The sequence below is a fragment of the Podarcis gaigeae genome, assembly GCF_964106915.1.
Source record: "Podarcis gaigeae genome assembly, chromosome: 15".
NCBI classification, from domain to species: Eukaryota; Metazoa; Chordata; class Lepidosauria; order Squamata; family Lacertidae; genus Podarcis; species Podarcis gaigeae.
Window position 1 is genome coordinate 4311046 of NC_139692.1, and position 22612 is coordinate 4333657.

At 42.4% G+C, this 22612-nt stretch overlaps 1 protein-coding gene across 2 annotated transcripts in view; it reads right to left on the reverse strand.

Annotated features, from left to right (window-relative positions):
• The window catches only part of EBF2 (EBF transcription factor 2), a 260670-nt gene that overhangs the window by 224482 nt on the left and 13576 nt on the right, over positions 1-22612 (reverse strand). For both annotated transcript variants that reach the window (XM_083713608.1, XM_083713609.1), the window contains exon 6: positions 15570-15638. In XM_083713608.1, coding sequence (XP_083569734.1) covers positions 15570-15638 — 69 coding nt within the window. The remainder of the gene's footprint in view (positions 1-15569; positions 15639-22612) is intronic.

Genomic DNA, 22612 nt, shown 5'->3' on the forward strand with positions numbered 1-22612 from the left:
CCCCCTCAGCAAATTCTGGACACTTTAGTTTACCCCTCACAAAGTTAATATTTCAAGCAACCATTAACAAACCACAGTGCCCAGAATACTGTGAGGGAAATAATGTGCTTTGAATAAGCTTTAAAGGTATAGTGTGTACACAGCCTGAGATTTAAATTAGGGATGGGAGGACCTGATTTATACTTCCCAAACCAAAGAGTGAATTAAAACTCAGCTACTCTTTGAATTTCACCTTTCCCCAAATTTTGTGGTGCAGTTTTGTAAACAAAACAAGTGCACAAAAATGCATATTTAATGTAAATTAAGTACAAAATCACATTAGGTAAAACTGTGTAAAAATGCATATATGAGGAGAAACACACATACAAAAATGCATACAAATTTCTATGCTGGCTTTTTTTAAAAAAGGGAGAGGGGTTAAAGTAAATTGAGGCAGAAATAAATTGAATGTAAGGCTGGAAAAAATAAGAAACTGAGAACACCAAAACTGACCAATTAATTCATCTCTAGTAGTGATTAGAACTTGGAGTGAAAATATATAAAATTTTGAGGGAGCAACTGAAAGCTTACTGGAAAATGGAGGACTTTTGACAATAATAAAAATGAAAGCAAAACTAAAATCTTGACATTGTAAGCAGAGAGAAAAAGAGAGCATAGAAAGCAAACAAGCTTTTTTCCAAATGCTTACTGAGAAATCCCATAAATACTGGGTCAGTTCCAAATTAAGGTGAAGGGGATTTAGCCATCACTACTCCCCATCTGCCTCTTGAGGGGCTTTTTCAGGAAATACATTCATTCCTTAACACACAAACATGATACCATCCTTGGGTGGGCAATTTTGGTTTCTCATTTCACCAGTCTTAATCCAAACCAAGGTCCCCAGGATTAAGGAAGGGGTGTAGCTCATTTGAAACCTGCTATTTTAAACAAAACAGTTAATGCAACATGTAGTTCAGACCTCAGAGGCTTCACTTCCAGAGAGACCTGGGAAAGGATTTGAAACCTGAAGAAAGAAGACTCTTAGCATCTCCTTGGAAGATAGGAAGTTGCCTTTTACTGAACCAAACCTGTATCAGACAGTCAGTGTTGCCAGGGACTGGACTTGGACTCTTCTGTGTACAAAGCAGATGTTCTACCACTAAGCTCCAACACCCTCACACGAGCTGAAAATTAGCAAGGTATGCCCAATATCCATTAAAAGGGACAAAATAGGGACAGTAAATTTACCAAGGACAGGGAACACACACACACACACACACACACACACACACACACACACACACACACAGAGCCGGCTTTCATTTACTGGGGCAGTTGCAGCATATGCATTTAAGGGAGAGGCGCTCTGCTGCATGAGAAACAGCAGCGACTCTCCTCATTTTACTCTTTGCCTAATTGGTTCACAGTCACCGAGACTCAAAGTGTTTAAATAACAACTCCAAAGCCACAGTAAAGATAGAAAAAATTATTGCTTCCTGTCATGGCCAAATATTAAACACAGCACACACCTAATGACTCTATTACTCTCTGGGGAAGGCGCTTTATGAACAATAAAGTCCCAACAGACGTGCACTGTTTGGACTCAGAAGTCTCATTAGGAGCTCACTGATCCAATACAATTTACAAGCTCGGTGGAGTCCTCTTGAAATTTAAACACACGCATACAAAACACAAAAATACAACCACCAACTGGAGTTCTAAACAGAATTCCGAGAAAGAAATTAGCTTCAGGACTCTCTATCTGGAAACAAAATAAACAGAGAGGGGAAAGGAGATGGAGCGGGGGAGACAAGCACTAAAGGGTTGAGGGGTTGAAAGGAAAGGCAGCAGGAGAGAAAGAGAATGAATGAATGAATGAACCCTGTTCATTTGCTTAGGATTTAATTTGTGTTGTGAGCGAGGAGGCATGATGATCCAGTGAGAGAGTTTCTGCACTGCAGGGGCACAGCACTCTGCTAGTCATGCCTACCCAAAAGTCAGCTCCATTAAAGGCAGTGGGCCTTACACCCAGATATCTCTGCACTGACTGAACCTTAAAACTTGTTTTAGACTGCAGGGCAGGTCTCATGCCAGGCAGCGGATCTCATGCCAGGCTGGCTACTTGTGCATCGTCAAAAAGAAGTGGACAAGAGGGTGGCACAAATAATATTTGCATATGTTAATCTATAGGTCCTTATGCTGATTTACATTTCTATCTGCAAATTTGGAAATCATGCTTTAATTTAAATAGAAATGCAATATATCTTGCCATAGTGGGGAAGGTAGTTCAGTCGACTGCCCAGATGCTAAGAAACTAAGAAAAGCCCTGCTGGATCAGGCGAGTGGCCCATTAGTCCAGCATCCTGTTCTCACAGTGGCCAACCAGATGTCTATGAGAAGCTGCAAGCAGGACCTGAACTTAACAGCACTCTCCCCTCCTGTGGTTTCTAGCAACTGGTATTCAGAAGCATACTGCCTAGGACTGTGGAGGTATGATAGTAATGGTGGACAACTTCAAGACTCCTCCTGCTCTCTCATTTTACAGTTCTTCATCTTGAATTGTACAGTCCTTCAAATAGAAGTCTCCTCTAATTTAAAAGCAAGGGGTGGGTGTATTCCACCACCATGCCCTTAATTCTTCTAGTTAAGCTTGGGGTTTTATGCAGGGGTGGGTGGGTTTCACACTGTGCGTTCAGGTTTTTAGCCCTAGTTGTGTAAGATAAACGACTGGTGAGAACAATCCTCTACCTTCTGAAGGCTTTTATCTCATATTTCCTGTGATTTTGCTATCTTATGGGCAGTCCAAACCCTGATGTGCTGGCTGGGTTGCGATTTGGCATATCTCCGCACCCCTGGCTAATCTGGACTTATTGGCACTTTTCAATTCAATTCAATTCAATTCAATTCAAGAGACAAGGGAGTGCACCTCTGGAGGTGAGGTCAAACCACTGGAGAATCACAGTGTCTGCTGTGACCACTTGTAACTGCTGCCTCCCGTGCTGGTTTTGCTACATTAGCAGCACCAAAGTGACCTTTCTGGGGCACAAACCTGAGCTGTGTGTTTAGAGCATGGGTAGGCAAACTAAGGCCCAGGGGCCGGATCCGGCCCAATCGCCTTCTAAATCCGGCCCACGGACAGTCCAGGAATCAGCATGTTTTTACATGAGTAGAATGTGTCCTTTTATTTAAAATGCATCTCTGGGTTATTTGTGGGGCATAGGAATTCATTCATTATTATTTTTTCCAAAATATAGTCCAGCCCCCCCACAAGGTCTGAGGGTCAGTGGACCAGCCCCCTGCTGAAAAAGTTTGCTGAGCCCTGGTTTAGAGGTCCTGGGCTGCCCAGAAGACAAATTTACCTCTCAGCCTTGCGGATGTGGTCCAAAGGAAAGTAGAGCTATGCATTTGGCACCAGCGTGGATGCAGGAATTGCTGGAAAGAGGTATACAAGACACCATCCGACTGTCTTAGGGACTCGACTCAGGATTTGTGTAGTGTATACATAGCCTTTCCTTCTCCTGAAGATGTCCTGCAAGGCAGCAGGCACAGATTTTTCCTTGGGGTTTACTTGTGAATGAGTATAGCTGGAAGGCAGCAGAGGCTTAGAATCAGAGTTTTCCTTCTAAAAGCAAGCATAAATGCTTTCCCCTGGGATTTCTACATACAGTGGCTGATGTAATGCCCTGCTGGGGGAAGCTAAGCTGGTGGAAGTTAAACTGGTGTAAAGGGCAAAACTGGGTGCATCAAGGTCAGGGAATGGGTGGGGAAAGGAATAAACTGGGTTGCATTGCATCCCAAATCCCTTCATTCACTGGTCCCTCTCCCACAGAGCTCAGTGCAACTTAAAAACTACAGTTCTCAGAGTTCCCCAGGAAAAGGGGACTGACCGTTAAGCCACTCTGGAAATTGTAGCGCTGGGGGGAATAGGGGATCTCCTAACAATACTCAGCACCTTAAACTACAGTTCCCAGGATTCTTTGGGGGAAGCCATGACTGTTAAAGTGGCATAAGACAGCTTTAAAATTATGGTGCAGATGAGGCCTAATATGGCAGTAGCTGGGCAGGCTTTGCAAACAAACCCCTTTAACTTGTAAAAAAAAAAAACCCAACCCATATTTATATTATTTTGATTAGCTTTTTAAAAATCCCTGTTATGAATTCTGTTCGGGTTAGCAGCTCAGAATAGAAGAAAACAAAGCGTCAGAATCCTATGTTCACCTCACTGAATTCTCTAAGTTTCTGTAAACACTTAAAGTTAAAATGTATCTCTCTAAGTCGAAAGGTTAAGTGCAGGATATCAATACATGATGTAAGTTCTATATACTTCTCCTCAATTTATTAATCTTTATGCCCATATTTCTAATGTTACCAACAATCTTCATAAAACATATACATATATTTGTTTCTGTTGTTCATATTTTACTAACAAACTAATTAGCCCAACTAATTCTCTCAGCCAGCACATCCCATTCATGCAAATAATTTCCTTAATAAACGTATCAGTTTTGCTCATCTTATAAACTTGTCTCTAGTGGTAGTGTTAATCCCATGTCTATTCTTCAAGAACAAAGCTGCTGGGTTTCAGTAAGGTACATTGGTTTATTTTGGCAACATAGTTTAAAGGTGGTATAGTGAAGACAGAATTCTCTAAGTGTGAGCAGGGGTGAGAGGGAAATTGACTCAATTTGCATATGCATGTGCACTTCCCCTAATCACAATTCCCAAACCAATAAGCAAACTGAAACACAAAGCTATCCTTCAAAATTTGCAACTCTCTGAATTTTGTGATGCAATTCTCCAATTTTAAAACATGACCACAAAATGCATATATTATTGGGGGAAATGTACAGAATGACATATGATGGACAATTCATTGCAAAAATGCATATATGTTTTAAGTTGTTTTATCCCTTGTTATGTAATAGAATAACAGTAATAATAAGAAGAAACAAATAATTTAAAAACATAAAATAATAATTAAAACAATAGGCAACATTGCATACAAAAATTGCATATGTCAGAAGAAATGTGCATAAAAATGCATATATATATTTTCCTGCAGACTTTTCATAAAAGAAAACATCACAAACTGATGTAGAAATGGGGTGAAGGGAATTTAATATTGTCAAAATGAGAAGCCAGGACAACCTGGAATTGACAGATTTCTCCATCCAAAACTATTTCTCCATCCAAAACTATCTGAGAACTTTTGTAGACATCCGCTGACATCACACTGTGATGTTCTGCTTCTTCAAATGACTTGTGCAAGTGGGACTTAATCTTCCCATCTGCAGTCCCCTACATACTCCACAAAGTTGCTCCAGAGGTTTGGAAGATCACATGGAGAAGAGTGAGGTGGGCTGCAAGGAGAGGTGAGGAAAGGAGAAGTCCTGTTGGATCTTGTGGCACAATGGTGGGTACCTCACAGACCCACACCTCAAAAGGTTTTTAAAACAGGGAAAGAGAGAACATATCCAGATTGGGATATCCATACAGGGGTACCTTGGTTGTCGAACTTAATCTGTTCTGGGAGTCTGTTCAACTCCTAGAACCGTTCAAAAACTAAAGTACAGCTTCCGATTGGCTGCAGGAGCTTCCTGCACTCAATTGGAAGCCACATTGGATGTTTGGCTTCCAAAAAATGTTCGCTAACCAGAACGCTTATTTCCGGGTTTGAGGCGTTCGGGAGCTGATTTGTTTAGGAGCCAAGCCATTCAGCAACCAAGGTACCACTGTATTGTTTCATCCCCAAGCCCCTGAAAGAATAAAACTATTCCTGGAGGGAAAAGATATCTCTCTCTCTCTCTCTCTCTCTCTCTCTCTCTCTCTCTCTCTCCCCCCCCCCCCTCTGAGGAATCATATTGCCTTGAGGGGAAGGGAGGAGAGACAGCCTACAGCCTCTTCAAGATAAGCAGTTGCTTGTCTTTTCTGTTTCATTGTATAATTCATACTGGTACTTAGAATTGTGTTCAGCTAATTTACAGTAGGCACACTGAAGTTAATGGATCTAGGTGAGTCATGTTCATTCTTTCCAGTGGGTCTATTCTGAATAGGAACAACATTTTAATTTAATTTAAATATATATTTTTACGGAAACAACTTTGTGATATCCTCACACAGAGAAAATAGAAAAGTTTTTCTTCTCACAGACTCCTGTTCTTCTTATTTGTCCTCCCTTTTTACTACTTGTTCTTTTCCCTATTTGCGAGCACCCTGGGAAATACAGTAAGAAACAGACCATACTCACAAGGGACAAATATCTAGCACACAAGGGAATCAACTGTATGTATTAAGATTTGACAATGTCCTTTGTAATATGTTCTTGACAGCAGCTGCTCAAGAAGGAAGAATGCCTGTCCGTGTGGAGACTGGTCCATTACAGCAAAGGGGAGACTGCCTTTCTTCTGCCTTGCAACCAGCCCAGGGTGTGGCTCTGCCTGCCAGCTTAGACTCACTGCTGCCCCTTGTAGAACTGAGCAGGGAGGAGGGTGGGAACAAAACTAGAAATAATTGGCTCTGCTTGTTACTGGCTCTAGCTCAGACTTATTCTTGGTCTCTCTGCCTTCCATCCTGTCAATTCTGAAGGCCAACTACCGTCGCTTGCCGGTCTCCTGTAGATGTGCCAGACTTAAAGCAACTAGCAGGCTCATTGTTAACCTGGATTTCAGGCCTGACATTTGATGCCTGGGGTTAAGCTGTTGCTGAGAGAGGCATCTAGTCCAATCCCATGCAATGCAGTAACTGTTCTTGGGCAGGTTTGAACCACCAACCTTCTGGTTAACAGCAAGACACATTGTTCCATTGTGCCATACTTGATCAGATGCATGAGCATTTGGGATGTGGCTTCATGCTTCTAGCTTTCTGTTTCCCAGGACCTACCTCTAGTCTTCCTAATAAGAGAGGACATCTACCAAAATAAATCATCATGAAATCTCGGAACCTGCTTTGGCTGCAGCAGAGAAGTCCAAGGTGACTGTTTCAGCTCCAAATTACTCAATTCTGTATGTAGAGTCATCTTTTTATTTATTATGTTTTCACCCTGTGCTTCTTCAGGGGACAATGGGCATTTGGTCCTAGCCTAGCACTCTCTAACCACTATACAACACTACTGCTAGGGAAAGGATGGTTTTCTCCAGCAGGCCCCTGCTAGTGATCTAGAAGGCCTCAGAGTCAAGGCACAGTTGCTTCAGTTGCTTTTAAGAAAGCTCTTCTCTGACCCAGTTCTGCCCCTCCCCTCCTGAGTCACCAACTCCCCAGCTGGGCTGACCACGTGAAAAGCTTTCTCCTTCAGCAAGATGCTGGAAAAAGAAGCAACCAGCTTGCTGCATGCAGAAGGTAGTGGACTTCTCTCCCGCTGCTATAGCCATTGCTGACAGTTTTTTGCTTTCAGTGTTATCTGGTTAGAACTCAGAGTGCTTTAGCTTCAGGACAGAGGCAGTGTGGTGAGGAGAGAAGAAATCCAGTGTTCTTTAAAAGGGACCAAGGCAGCCATTTGTCAAGTGACAGGGCAAAAGCACACCAAGTTACTGATTCCTCACAAACATCCCCAGCTACTAAAAAATTAATCAGCAGCAGATGGCACAACAGCAGTTCGTCGCAGGAGAGCCAGGCTGGAGCAGCAAACAAAAGCATTTGGACTCGGCAGGACAAGTGGGGAGATCACTGCAAGCTCAGGAGGGGAGAGGCGTGTGTGCAGAGGGGCTTTTGGCCGGCTCCCGTGGAGAGGCATGGGAAGAGAGAGATGTGTCTGCTTTGACTGTCCGGCACCACAGTAGGTAACAAGCAGCCTTGCCTTGACAACCATGCAGCCAACAGGGAAAAGAAGACTTGGAAACAGTTCCAAAACATGCCATGGCTGGGTCAACTTCCTTGGTTTGCATGGGGACATGCAAGGTGTCTGCTTGCTCCCATTTATATAGCATAGGAGTGGTATCCACATTTTTACTCTTCAGGCTGTGTTTCTCAAACTTGAGACTCCAGCTGTTGTTGGACTACAACTCTTGTCATCCCTAACCACTGGCCCTGCTAGCTAGGGATGATGGGAGTTGTAGTCCAACAACACTTGGGGACCAAAGTTTGAGAAACATTGCTCCTAGGGAACACTTTTATCAGCAGTTTGTCGGCCATGGATCCCCAGAACAACTGGGCGGTCCATGAGGCAGACTGAGGCAGCTGTGGTTGTGGTGGTTTCTGGGTTCTGGTGAGATCTCACAAGAGTCCTGTGGAATCTTGCAAGAGCCCCACAAGATCTAGCAGAGGCCTTGAATGACCTTCCTGAGATGCCTTGCTTACTTGATTCCCAGGAAGATTGTGTGAGGCCTCTGGGCGATATTGCAAGGTTCTTGCCAGAAGTCACAGCCATGTCACACTAGTAAGAAAGACTTAGGTGGGCAGCAAGAGGGGTGGTGGGTGGCACAAATGCAGGATGGCACCTTCCCATTTTGCCTCAAGTGGCAAAGCAGGATGAACCACCCCTGGAAGAAGGCAGGCAGGTAGGGGCTGGCTGAGGGCAAACTGAGGTTGGTGGGACAGTGCCCTATTTGCCCTGATGAACTAACCTGATGGACTGTAACTTCCTGTCTTCCTGGGTGGAGTTATAGGGCATGGGCAGACCAAAAGCAGATTGGGATCTAGTGGTATGTCTGAGGGCAATTTGAAGTGGATCAGCAAAGTTTCATATTCCCTATAGTTTGACAGCAAGTGGAGTTGGCAACAAAGTGTTGCAGAGTCAAGTGCTCCCTGATCAGAATTCCAGCTAATCAAGTCTACATATACACATAATTTTCCATCCCGCACCGCACTTCAGTAGTGATGCCCAATGAATCTGCTCAGTCTCTATTGGACAATTTGGGGGAGGTCTCTCCTTAGGTTTTTTCCTTAACAGGGGTGCCAACTATAAGGGATGAAAGGGGCTTCGGCCCCCTCAATATAAACCCAAAGAGATTGGCTTCCTGCCTGCAAACATGCCCTCTGCTCCCCATTCCCCGCCGCCAACATGGAGAGTGATTTTCCCATGTTCTCCAGCTCCTGCCACCGGCAGGAGGATCTCTGTGGAGGTGTCTGATTCACCCCTCCAAAAAATTGTGCATGATGTGCATATGATGTCACACAATGCCAGGCCCCCCTCAATGTGGGGGGCAAGTCGGCACCCCTGTTCCTTAAGAATTCTTTTTGTACTTCTTCAAACCTCAAGGTCCCCGCCCCACCCCCCAATTTGCTAATACTTGTGTGAGACTGATGCTATCTTGATCACATAAACACTGGTCCTGGCAGCCTAAACATTACAAATGAATTGAACAATTATAGCAAGTGAAAGTTCTCGGCCACAATGGGCTTTTTGCTCATTGCTCATTTCTCAGACTCTGTGTTCCTCACCTGTAAAACAGGAGCATTCATTGGTTGATTTGAGAAGAGACATTTGCAATTCTGCTGGTCAGTTTTAACCTCTTTTTCACAGGTTGTCATCCACATGTAGTAGTCCCACCCCTCTGGCGTCATGTGCCCAGGCCCCAATGTCCACATGTCAAGTGAGAGGTTGGCAAAGCAATGCCAATATGTGTACTGTTGTACATGGGGAGGTGCTGCTGCATGAGCTCAGGGCTCCCATGTGTTCAGCTACATGTGCTCAGGTGCCCTCACATATTTTATTTTGAAGTGTATTAAAGCTACAATCCTATGCACTCCTATCTGGGAGCAACCATCTCATAAGTATGCAGTAGACATACTTAGACCTTTACTATAAACCTGGAAATTTTGCTTGATAAATCAGAGGCAAACAGCATAAAATGTGCACTAGGGTTATATTTGTTACGGCCTTGGCTTTTACAATAATAACTCTTACCAATGAAAATTAAGAGTGAAATAAAGCAAATGGGTGTTTGCATCATTGGAAGAATGAAGGCTGCAGCAGAAACATCTTGTGCTGTGAAGAAATTTTTGGAGAGTATTCAAGGTTAAAAAACGTTGACAAGAGGAGTTTATGTTCTCCAACCACAGATTCGCACTCCGCTTCTTCCAACTCATTTATAAAGCTGAAGAAGAAAGATACTATCCATTCTGAAAGCTGTTGTCACTGCCTTACAGAACTGGACAGCTCTCTGTAGTGGGATTTAGCAAGTGCCGTGGGGGCAAACTAGAAGAAGCAGTAGATATGTCTCTCCTTTCTAAAAAGGGAGATTCTGGAAAGAAGCTTTGTTCAATACAAGAGATGTAGGAAGCTGCCTTATACAAAGTCAGATCATTGGGTCCATCTAGCTCAGCATTGCATACTCTTCACTGACTGGCATTAGTTCTCCTGGGTTTCAGGCTGGGATGCCTCATTTAAAGCACATGACTCCCCAAAAGACTCCTGGGAACTGTGGTTTACCCCTCACAGGCCTACCATTCCTAGCGCCCTTAAAAAACTACAATTCCCAGAATTCTTTAGGGAAAGTCATGTGCTTTAAATGTATGGAATGGGTGTGACCAAAGACTAGAGAGAACATTTCTCCAGTCTTGAAACAGTCTGACCTACCTCACAGGAACATTGTGAGAAACTTATCACTGTGAACTCTTTGGAAGAAGGACTGGAACAAACTGATAGGTTTTAAGAACCATATTGACAGGATACCTCATCACTATCTTGGTACCCATTCATCTCCCCCAGTTTCCTTTACTTCATTTAAATCAAACAAACATGCAAATACTTAATGAACAAGAACTGACAGAATTGAGATCTCTCTCTCAGAGAGAGCACAAAGGGAAAGGAAGAGTTTCTTTCAAAGTCTTCCATTGATTTATAAATTCTTATAACAAAGTTAACCGTGCCATTTCTTCTAGTTTAGTTCTGTTCCATTGCATAAGAAAGGCTTCCCAAACTCATTTTTGCTAGTTTCATCACACCCAAGTACATTTCCTTAAAAGCCATTACCTTACACATCAACTCAGTGTGGACCTTTCTACAACGATCTCACACAAATGGCTTTTTGTTATTTTCCCCAAGATTATTAAAGCAATAATCATCCCACGCCCTGACAGCAAATTCCCCCCAAGTTCTACCAAGTTTTATTTCCAACAAAACTTTTCATGTCAGTTAATAAAATAACTTGTGCTGTCATTTTGTCTACCAACATCCATTCAGTATCCTTTTATATCTGCAGCCCTGACCTATGCAAATTAACTCAGAGGTAAGCCTTGCTGAGTTCAAAGGGACTTGCTTCCAAGTAAATATGGGTAAGATTGCAGTAGTGCAATGGCTACTCAAAAATAAGTCTGATTGTTTTAAATGGAGCTTGTTGTTGATTCCATGCGCACTGGATTGCAGACTTAAAATAAAAAATTTAAAGCACACACTGATGGGCATGCATTAAAAAATGCTCCGGTTAATTTAAGGAGCGTGTGGTTTTTAATACAGGAGTCACGTTAAAAGAGGCATGCACCCTTGAAATTAGGTGGAATGCCTCTTCTCTGTAAATAAATACATACTGTTAAGTAATGGTGTCAAGTAGCAACTCCTGGATACATCATCTAAAAACAAAGGCTGTGTGCACACTATACCTGAGCTGGAAAAGGGATATTTTTGTGGGGAGGGGGCAGCTCAAAGAAAATGTGGAAAGGGCAGATGCCACATGCGAGGGATCATTAGGAAAGGGGCTGAATACAAATGTGCCAGCAGCACAGTGCTGAACCACAATGCCCTAAATTGTTGGAACAGCTGAAAGCTGGGAAGGAGGCACATCACACCCACCCAGCACTTCCTGCATCTGTCACCACAGCCACGACTATGAGACACATCAGCAGCAGCCACTCAGGGAGGGCATCCTGGCCTGTGTGGGACTAACATCTAGCCTCTGCAACAGCCAGAAAACTCAGCTGCAGAAGGGCATTTGCTGGGATGCTGAAGAACAAAAGGAGTGAGGACTTACCTACATTGTTGCTCGGCTGCAGTGACTATTGCATCACCATTTATTTTAACTGTTATCTGATTATATACTATAAGCTGCCTCGAGAACTTTGGTTGGTAGGTGGGTATAAATAAATTTAGAGCACATGGCTTCCCCCAGAGAATCCTGGGAACTGTAGTTGGGAATTGTAGCTCTGTGAGGGGTATATTACAGTTCCCATGATTCTTTGGGGAAATCTGTGTATTTTAAATGTATGGTGTGTTTGCAGCCAAGGTAAGAGTCTTTTTTTCTTTAAAACTATGCAAATGTATGCGTGATTAGTCCATCACTGAAAAGTCATATGTTGAATAGATAGCCGTTTATTTTAATAAATTCTTAATAATTTTATATTTCTATAATTTTTGTAAAAATTGCCATTTTGCCCCCAAAGCACAGTTTGGCATACATATGACTGGTGAGATGAGCTCCATTGGAAGGGATGTTTAGGGAGGTGATTTGCTTGTGTCTCTGGCAGAACTATGTCAAAATGCAACAATTTTGGGGGAATTGCATGAGACCAGTTTGTACAAATTGCAAAATTTGAGCTATATATTAAACTCTTAACTATCCTACTGGAATGGTGGAGACCTAGGCTGTTTCTGTAAGAAATTAACCCATAACCCCTTGACACATAGATGTAATAGATGTGGGCTGGTGAACTGATGGAAAGAGATTGGATACAAAGCATGTGAGATCTGCTGATTACACAACAAATCTGGACCGTGCAAGAGAGAGATGAAAACTGGATCACTTCAGAAAAGACTGGTGGAAAGCAGACCACTGCATGGAAGACAGGTGGCCAGATCAGGACTGTTGTGTGTGGGAAGAATAGGACTGACCCTTTTCTTTTACGTATCATCTTCCCAGTGCAACTCATACTCCACCCCTCTCATTTCTGTTGTCATTGGAAGGTGCTGATTAATGAAAATCTGACATCTTCAGGGACAAACAGATGCTGGAGGAAGAAGCAGTTTCTGGCAGGAAAAAGGCACAGAGAGGAAATTATTAACCCCTTCCTCCACATGTGCCACACTTTCAATCTGCATGGGAGCTCTGCACAGTTGCTTTTTGCAGAATAATAATAATAATAATAATAATAATAATAATAATAATAATAATATAATCAGCATTAAACATGCTTTAGAGAAACCTTTGAAAGTAGCATGATGCATTGCCCCAAATGCTATTGTTTCACAGAATTCCTGCAGCAATTCCAGGTATGATTTTCACATTCTGTTGATCAAACCTCTTGACTGATTTTTTTTTTATTTACTAAAAAGCACCTCCCAAAATAATAATAATAACCAGGCACCATAAAGTTTTTTGTTTTGTTTTTTTTTTACTTTTTAAAAGTAGCAGATGAAAAGTGCTATCCTTAACTCTCTCACAGGAGGAAATGCTTCTAAGACAGTTCCTAATGCAACTAACATTTATCATCCAGAAACAAATCAAACAAGTTTTCTTTTTCCCCCCCTTCAAAATTATTTCCTTATTAATGAGCAAAATTCATGCCAACTTAAACAATTAATAAATCTCATACATTTAATAGACGAGGGCTGCAATTCTATAGCCAGCTACCTGGGAGTAAGGTCTGTTGAGTTCAGTGGGACTTACTTATTAATAGACTTGTATAGGGCTGTGCTATAAGATTTATTTAAAAGTCTTAAGTCATGCCCAACCCTTCCCTTTACTGGGCCCATGAGGCGGAGTGACGGAGCCTGCCTCAGGTGGCAGAATCTTGCAGGAAGTGCCTCTGCAGGCATGCTGCCCACCCCTGCTGCCACCAGGTTTGTGCAGTGGCAATGGCTTCCAGTGAGAGCTCATGAGACTTCCATAAGTTCTTTCAAGAGATTCGTGAGATCTTGCCATATGCTGCAGCCATGAGACTGTGGTAAGACACTGAAACAGAACAGGCCGCCCTTGCCCTCCACCTTGCAGAACAGAACTTTGCAATCATGTAATTTTGCTCACCAGTATGTCTGGAGGAAATGGAACTGTGCCCTTTTAACTAATTACATACATACATTCTGTACATGTAAAACACACACATACCTGCTTCCAACTCTTGTATTGTTTCAGAGGAAAAAGAGAAGTAATAGAGATGTTCCAGATCACATTGTGAACCATCAGTCTACTCACAACAACAAACAACAACAACAACAACAACAAATAATAATGATAATAATAATACATGAAATTTGCTGTACTTAAGTAGCCCAACAATAGATGGAACTTGAAGGTCACAGGGGACACCCTGCACAGGGCAGGACTCTTACTTTCGCAGCATTCTTCACAGGTAGCTAACATCTGCTTAACCTCTGCTTAAATACCAGAACAGGTCCAATACATTTTTCTGCCTGAGGTGGAGGACAAGATGGCAGCCCCTTCCTATTTCATGCACAGAAGCCAACCAGACTAGCAACTGAATCTAACTTCAGCACTAGTAACAGAGGACAGTGATGAGCATCACCCATTGCATCTGAGGCAGCAGATTAGTTTACACAGAGGCAGGTGACTGGCGGTGTGAGGTTTATGGGGAACAGCCAGGATGCTGCCACTGCTGCCCTCCAGCATCTGCCGCCTGATGCAGTTGCCTCACTTTGTCTAATGGCAGGGCTAGCTGCATTACATACCTTCAGAAAAGGAGAAGCCACCACCTCCTGAGGCAGTCTGTTTTATTGCCAAATAGCCCTTAACTCAACATATAGCTGAATTCTGCTTCCTTGCAATTTCCAAACATTGTCCTCTGGAGCAACATGAGTAATTTCAGGGAAACTGCAATAAATGCATTCATGTGGGTGATTGTGTTGTGTTGAGGGGTTCAGTCCACGACACACACATACACTTCTAACAGCTTCCACCTACAGCGGTCATATTCAGCTTAATGATCTGTACTGATGCACAGAGTGTCTCTTTCAACCATATACAAGACCTCCAAAGCAACAGGCACCACCAGACACACACACAAAAGCTTATCAAACTTCATGAGCTCATTCTCTTCCAAAAAAGTGACTGTTAATTTCACCACCAATATATCAGCCAACTTCAAACCCTGTTTGTTTACTACCAATTTTTCATTAGTGGCCCCAAATTGCAATCAGAATACAAAAGGGTACACACTTTTTGACTCTGGCTCAGAAAGAAACAACTCTTGAGACAAAGCAAATGTGGAAATGCAACAATCTGCAGAAAAGTTTATAGTAATTCCAATTGCAGGCATTTCGAACTTGGCTAATGCTTTTTCCACAAGAATGTGCCTGCAACATCATTATTTTATAAAGGAATGTTAATGAAGCAGCAAGCGGGACCTGAAATGCTATCTCTGTTCTATGTATCCAGCAGGAGTCCATCCCTCACCAAACAGACAACAGCAAGCATGCTGCCACACAATGAATACTTAGCCAAGCTTAGATAAGCAAACAGAAGACATATATATATATATATATATATATATATATATATATATATATATAAACAGACATTCCATCAAAGAAGGCCAAGAAATTTTGAGAGCCTCCCCCCCCCCCAAAAAAAAATAGTACAGCACTAACATCAACAGTTAAGCAGATACTTGCATCAAAATTCTCCACCTCATCCAGTTGCACATGATTAAAAAAATCTTGCTCTTTGTTTTTGTTGCTTTTTAAAAACTTAACTTTTATTTCCTACCTGTCGATGATCACGGGGTCTGAAGGAGTCTCATTGCGGTTTCCACAGCTTTTCTTTTCACAACAACGGCTGGAAATCAAAGGAAACAAACAAAAAAAGGATCATAATTCACTAGAATCATAGAGTTGGAAGAGACCACAAGGGCCATCGAGTCCAACCCCCTGCCAAGCAGGAAACACCATCAGAGCACTCCTGACATATGGTTGTCAAGCCTCTGCTTAAAAACCTCCAAAGAAGGAGACTCCACCACACTCCTTGGCAGCAAATTCCACTGTCGAACAGCTCTTACTGTCAGGAAGTTCTTCCTAATGTTTAGGTGGAATCTTCTTTCTTGTAGTTTGGATCCATTGCTCCGTGTCCGCTTCTCTGGAGCAGCAGAAAACAACCTTTCTCCCTCCTCTATGTGACATCCTTTTATATATTTGAACTAAGTATAACCAAGGTGGGCACTAGAGGCAGGTATCACTGGGCCCCACCTTCTGTCGGGGGCCCCACTGCCATGTTCCTGACTCCCCTTGGTCCTTCTTCTCCTTGTCTTCATCATACACTGCCCTGCCTTCTCCAAACATCTGAGCCCAGAGTGGGAAACCTTTCACAGCATGATGGTTACATTCCTTTCGGGACAACCTTCTGGGAGTCACATGCCAATGGCAGACAGGGCCAAAAGCAAATGTGGGTGGAATAACAAATGTCAAATTTACCTCTGCACAGTAGTCTAGTTTCTACATTCCCTCACATGTCTTGCTTTGTGCTCCTTCCAGGCAAGTAAGAGGCATTATCAGAGTTCAAAGACACATTCCAGCCATGCAGAAACAACCACTGCTTCTAGGTCATTGTGGGAAATGGCTGCCCACCGTCTCCAGTCCACACCAGAGCCCCTCTCAAACCCGGGGCCAGCCTTGCAATTGCACCTTCCCAACTTTTTAATAATGTCATGATAAGTACACAACAGCCCAGGCCTTCAAGAAATTTTTAATGCCACTGAGTGGCCGGCTCATTTCCCACTGGTAAAATATTATAACTTTATATGTCTGCTGAATGGGCAATAAAATTTTGATCCACTTTCAAGGATATAAATAGTTAGGTTGCATGTATATTTTTAGAGTCTCAGATGAAATCGAGCACAATGTAACTAAATCACAGCCACAAAGTGGTGTGCAAGATGTACCCCACGGGGCAGCTTGCACAAGTGTAGCCCAGCAAGCTGGACACAACTGCAAAGCATGAATAGTGGCCAAACTGAAGCTTGAAGATCCTTTTTGTTTTCTGCCTGAAACTGCAAAAAACAGGATGGGAATATCAAGAACCTGACACAGGAGCTCCTATGCAGGAGAACAATGTAAGAAGATTTGAGTGTTTTTGACTGGCTGGAATATATCATTGAATTCTGACAAAGCCTCTTGCTCATCTGGACTTAGGATAGAGAAGAGAATGTGTGTGAACAAACCTACTGTAAAAAGGTAAAATTTATTTAGTTATTGCTATCTTCTACCTTTCCTCCAAGTAGCTCAAGGTGGAGTGATGTAGTTCTCCTCCTCCCCATTTTATCCTCACAACAACTTTGTGACATAGGTTAAGCTAAGAGTGAGGTCTTGGCTGAGTGGGGTCATGGCTGAGTGGGGATTTGAACCCTGGTCTCCCAAATCCTAGTCTAATGCTCTAACCACTACACCACACTGGCTCTCGTGAATTTAATTGCCCCAGCCACTGCTGCCTTTGGCCCTGCTCATCCCTGGCCCCTCAAAGCTTGTCCAGAACAGAATGCAGCCCTCAGGCTGTAGGCAGTGCTGAAATACTGAATGATCTCAATAGATATGACAGCTTTTTGTGTTCCTGTGCTATAAGACATACCTTTAATATTTTGGGGTTTGCAGTCAATAGGAGCAGTCAGGGCTAGAAGCGGGTGAAGGTGTATGTAAGTTCCTGGTCTATGATCCGCTGCCCCTTGTGGTCAACCACATGATCAAGCAAAGCACGCTAAGAGAATCCAGATGCAAAGTGAAAGCCATCTGTCTCATTTGCTTGCAATGGGAACTTTTGGAAGAAAGAACTCTTTTCTTGAACAAGCAAAACAATTGGGGTAGAGCAGAGCAGTCGGAGAGCCCTGCCACTGCTTCTCCACTCTAAATGGCTCCCCCACCACACACTGTAGGTTTCACTATGCATAGTGGTAAAGCAGTGGAGGCTGGTCCATTGGGGCAAGTGGGATACTGCCCTACCCAACTCAGGGTGTCCTCAGCCAGGCCCCACCTGCCCACCTCATTCTTCACAACAAGTTTAGCAAGTAGCAATGTCCATCAGTTTCCTCTTTCTCATCAGCCTTGACATTGCCATTCTAGAATGCAGTAGGGAAATGGGTGGGGACAAAACTAGAATTTGTTGGCTCCACCTATCATTGGCTTGATATTCATGAACCCTTTGCTCTGACCCCCTACTGTTGGCCTCCTTGCTTTCTGCCCCACCTATTCCAATGAGCTGCCACTGTGTATATGACAAGAAAGAACTGTAATGGGCTCAAAATGCAGGGATGGAATGAGAAGTGAAACCTATGATTGGTGGGGTGGGGTGGACAGAGGCAGGAAGTTAGGAAGAATTGGGATGGAATTGTAGAATCGTAGAATTGGAAGGGACCACAAATGCCATTTGGTCCAACCCCTGCAATGCAAGAATAGTTTGCCCAAGTTGGGGCTTGAATGCACGACCCTGTGATTACTGTAGGGGTCTTATGCTCTACCAACTGAGCTATCCACACATGAATGACAACAAGTAGGTGTGGGGAACTTTGGCCCTCCAGATGTTTCTGAACTGCAACTCTCATCATCTATTGCTTGCTGGGGCTGATGGGAGTTATATTTGAAGGGTCAAAGGTTCCCCACACCTTGCAAAGAGCAGAACTGGCTGGCTGGAACCCTGAACAGTAGCACCCTTTCACACTGCAATATTTTGTTCCACGTCCTACTTGGAGACTCATATTTCTAAGCCAAGAAATGGAAAACTGGGCAGCATAACTGTTGATTTTTTAAAAGGCATTAACATCACTTGTGGAACTTCCACTTGCAAAATCAGGTAAAATCAATTTGGGCTAGCAAGTAACTGTATGTTGTTTGGGGTGCAAGAGTCCCCATATTGCAAAATACCTCCTGTTTTAAAAAGATGAGTGGTTCCAATGGGAGCTTTCCTGTCAATGCAACCGGGGTGGTGTCCTACTTTACAGTGGACAGTCCTCTCTTTGGAGGAGTCTTTTATTTGAAAGCATGTCTGGCCCAATCCCAGTTGAAAGATAAAGAACAATAAGAGAGCAGAATTTGAGAATGAAAGTTGTCCGTCCATAGTTAGCACCCAGAAAACACACTAGGTCACTGTCTGAGATGTATTGCGTTTTGGTTTTAAATTGCAGAAAGCTTTCTAAATGCATGCCTATAAATCAATACATGAATGTCTGCTTCCCTGTTGCCTCCTTTTTGGGGTGTGTGGGTTGATGCAGTTTTCCTTTTTAGTGATGCACATGCAGCCACCCTAATGCAAACAGCTGGCATGGGAGGGCTGCTTGCAACTAAGGCAAAGGAAAAATAGTCCTATTCCACCAGGGTCCCAATCCAGATGAGGCACTCTCATTCTCTCTCACACACACAAAACACCTTCTATTTACTTCTAAAATATATATTCTTCTTAACTATAGGACTAGTGTGACATCTAGTTTAGCACATCAATAGAGAGGATAGTTGCATGCTGGCGATATACACACAAACAGCGCTCTAGATGAAACATAGCCTTGGAAGAAACTGGATGCCCCAGAAAGCTGCCCATTTCAAAGAAGGGCTTATGTCTTTCCCCTCCCCCTTCCAAAATGGTTTTAAAATTCAGCCCTCAACTTTCACCAAAAAGAAAAAAAAATCTGTCTCTAATTTCAAACTCAAATAAGCACCCAGCTTGGTGGCCTTTGTTTTGTTTTCTTCTCCCCAACTCCTCCCTGGCATTGCATAACAAAAGTGTCTAAATTCACACCATCTGGCCGATAAAGACCTAGGCTCACTGGCCGCCTGGCTCAGCTGATTATGTCTGCTGCTGTCTAGTCTGGGCCTTGTGGCGAAAGTCACAGCTGTGGGTCTCGCTTGCACTCAATGCAACTCTGTTATTAGCCAGCTGTAGGCCCCCGAGACTACTTCTGTTCACATTATAATACCTTTTCACCCCCCTGAGCATCAAGGGCACTGGGGCTTTCTGGCAACAGCAAAACAAAGCAGTTTTCCTCTTAGTGAATAGTTGGCAAGACTGGGGAGTGGGGAGGCAGGGTTATTCCAGGAGGGGAAATGCCTTATTTTTATCCATCATATGAGCAAAGATTTTGCATACGTTTGTATTCAGCTAAGAGGATCGATGGCTTATGTGCCTAACTTCTCCCATCGGAACTATATTCTGTAGAAGTTTCATTTAAATCAATGAAGCTTCACAGAGCACACTTTAAAGATTTTAAGGTGTCAACACCAACAGCTTGACTCCACCCTCCAAGTACTAAACAAGTACACTAATTATTGTGAAACAGAGATTTCCCCTTCTTCTACCAGTGACACATCATTGCATCTGCATAAATATTTAGACAACATCCCTGCTAAGCTCACATCTGTCACTCGGAGAAAGATGTAGGGGATGCTGGATACACTTGTCTGCATTTGAGCTGAATAGTCTTGCAGTTCCATACGACAAACCAGAAAGATGTTTATCTTCTGACTGAGGCTGAAAAGCAAGGCCTGTCACTCAAAGACAATGGGCATCCACTTGAACGGCAAGGCTAGTACAGTACATTAAATTTTGATATACTGTTACTAATGCAGGCTAAACTAGGAGCTTTAAAAATTGATGCTGCTTCTTAAGCAGCTCACAGTGAGATCTGATTATTGGGCTTAAAATAAAAGTGTCAAAATTAACTAAGCTTCAATAGGTTATATCAAATCTTATTCCATGTGAAATACATCCTTATGCTCATTTTGTTGTTTTCTTTTTTAAAAAAATCCAAATTTATAAAAGTTATGTCTACATAAAGACTTCTGCTCAAATTACCCGATTAAGGTTTTTATAGAGAGCTCTTGATTTGGTTCACTAATCCACGCATTACATTGAAAGGACATCAGAGAATTCTCATTCTTCCTCAGTTAATCTATCAAGCAAGGTGGTTACATGTTAACAAATAATTATTTTATAACCAGAGAGCCTTTTTTGCCATCACAATTAATGCAAAGCATTTGATGTATAAGCCAAGGCATAAGAGCCCAAGAGTTCTGCCTGCATATTCATGTAATATATGAGCAGTGATATGGCAGTGTGGGGAAAACACTAGCCTCCATTTATCATATGTTATAACCCTTGCGAGAAGAATCTATACAATGTCAGATCACCCCCTTTTTCTTAGATAATCATGCTTATGTTAAAGCATTTCACAGGAAATGCTTTCCTATTTGTAAAACTTCTTTTGAAGTCCAAAAGTAAAGTACACACTGAACATCTCATTCCTAACTGATGACCAGAATACAGTGTTATTCTCTGATAAGGAAAAAGATTTCACACAAAAAGATGCTATGTTTACCCTCACAGTCACACAAATTAAGCATGAGTTTTGTCTCACAAAATGGAACGCTGTGCTTGAGATAATCAACAATTAATTATAACGTCATATTAATGTCAAGTTGTACTCTGTCACTAAATTTTGTATAAAATTACCTCCCCCTCCCATATTTGTGATGACCGGGTATATTTAGCTAATGAAACTTGACTTACTTTTACTTGGTATGACCTAGCAAAAGTTAATTGCCTTTAAATCCAATTTATTTCAGTAGAAGGGATTTAAACACATGCTTAACTCTTCCCTTAAAATCAATGAGAGTTAAATGTGCTCCATTGTGGCTGGATTGTGTCAACTGTATTTTGCACATATAAATTTGATGCACTTTGGGTTGTATTCAATGTAGCACTAAAGTGAACATTTTGTCAGTGTGAGGATTTCTCCTTGCACAAAGGAACATTCTCGTACTGCTATCCTAAGAATTTTATGTGCACTGATCATGCTCAGATATTAATACCATGCCATGAACACAATCCTGGCACAGTTTTAAACCTCAAAACCAAAGTTAGGAAATACTTTCATTAGGATCAACGAAAGTGACACAAGACTGTGGCAAGCTTTTAAAGTTTCCAAAATCTTTGCCAAGCAAGATAGTACACAATGTGGTGGGTGGGTGTGGGTGTGTGGGAGAGAGAGAGAGAGAGAGAGAACACAAGAACAATTACATCTGTCTTCTGCTTGGAGGATTTTAGATTGTAAACTTCTTTCAGTTAAGATCCGCCCTTCTGTACTTTATAAAACATTTATCAATGGCATAAGACTGACAAAAACACAGCCTTCATATTCAGACTTGCTTACAGCCACATGGTCTGATAAAGAGCACACAGACTTAGAGACATAAGAGTCACACCATTTGCCTATGTATCTCTAAGCCACCTACTGTTTACTGACTAACTGGCTTTCCAGGGTTTCAGACAGGGGACCCGCCTAACCCTATCTGGAGATGCCAGGAACTGAACCTGGGATTTTCTGCTTGCAAAGTAATGTTCCACCACTGAGCTATGGCACTTTCCAAAATAAACATGCTTTTGCATGTCCATAATGAAAAATATTTGAAGACCAACATGGAGAAAACACATGCAGCAATTCCTATTGTTTTCACACATACAAAGCCACTGTTATCCTTTTGGATGCATTCTTTCCACAATTTCACTGATATACCAACTTTCTGATTATGAAGAACATGTACACAACTTTCAACAGAATCCATGTGATTTGGGGGGGGGGGCTTAAATAGAAAGAAAAAGCATGTCAGCATTTGAAATACCATATACGTATTGAGATCAGTTGTGATCTCTTTAGAATCTAGAGAAAAATTGTAAGGGCCCTCTTTAATTTTAATTTTTGCACAACACCTAGCAGTTTAAAGTACTAGAGAAAACACATATGGCCAAGCACTGCTAGACTAAAAAACACCTGAAGCCCT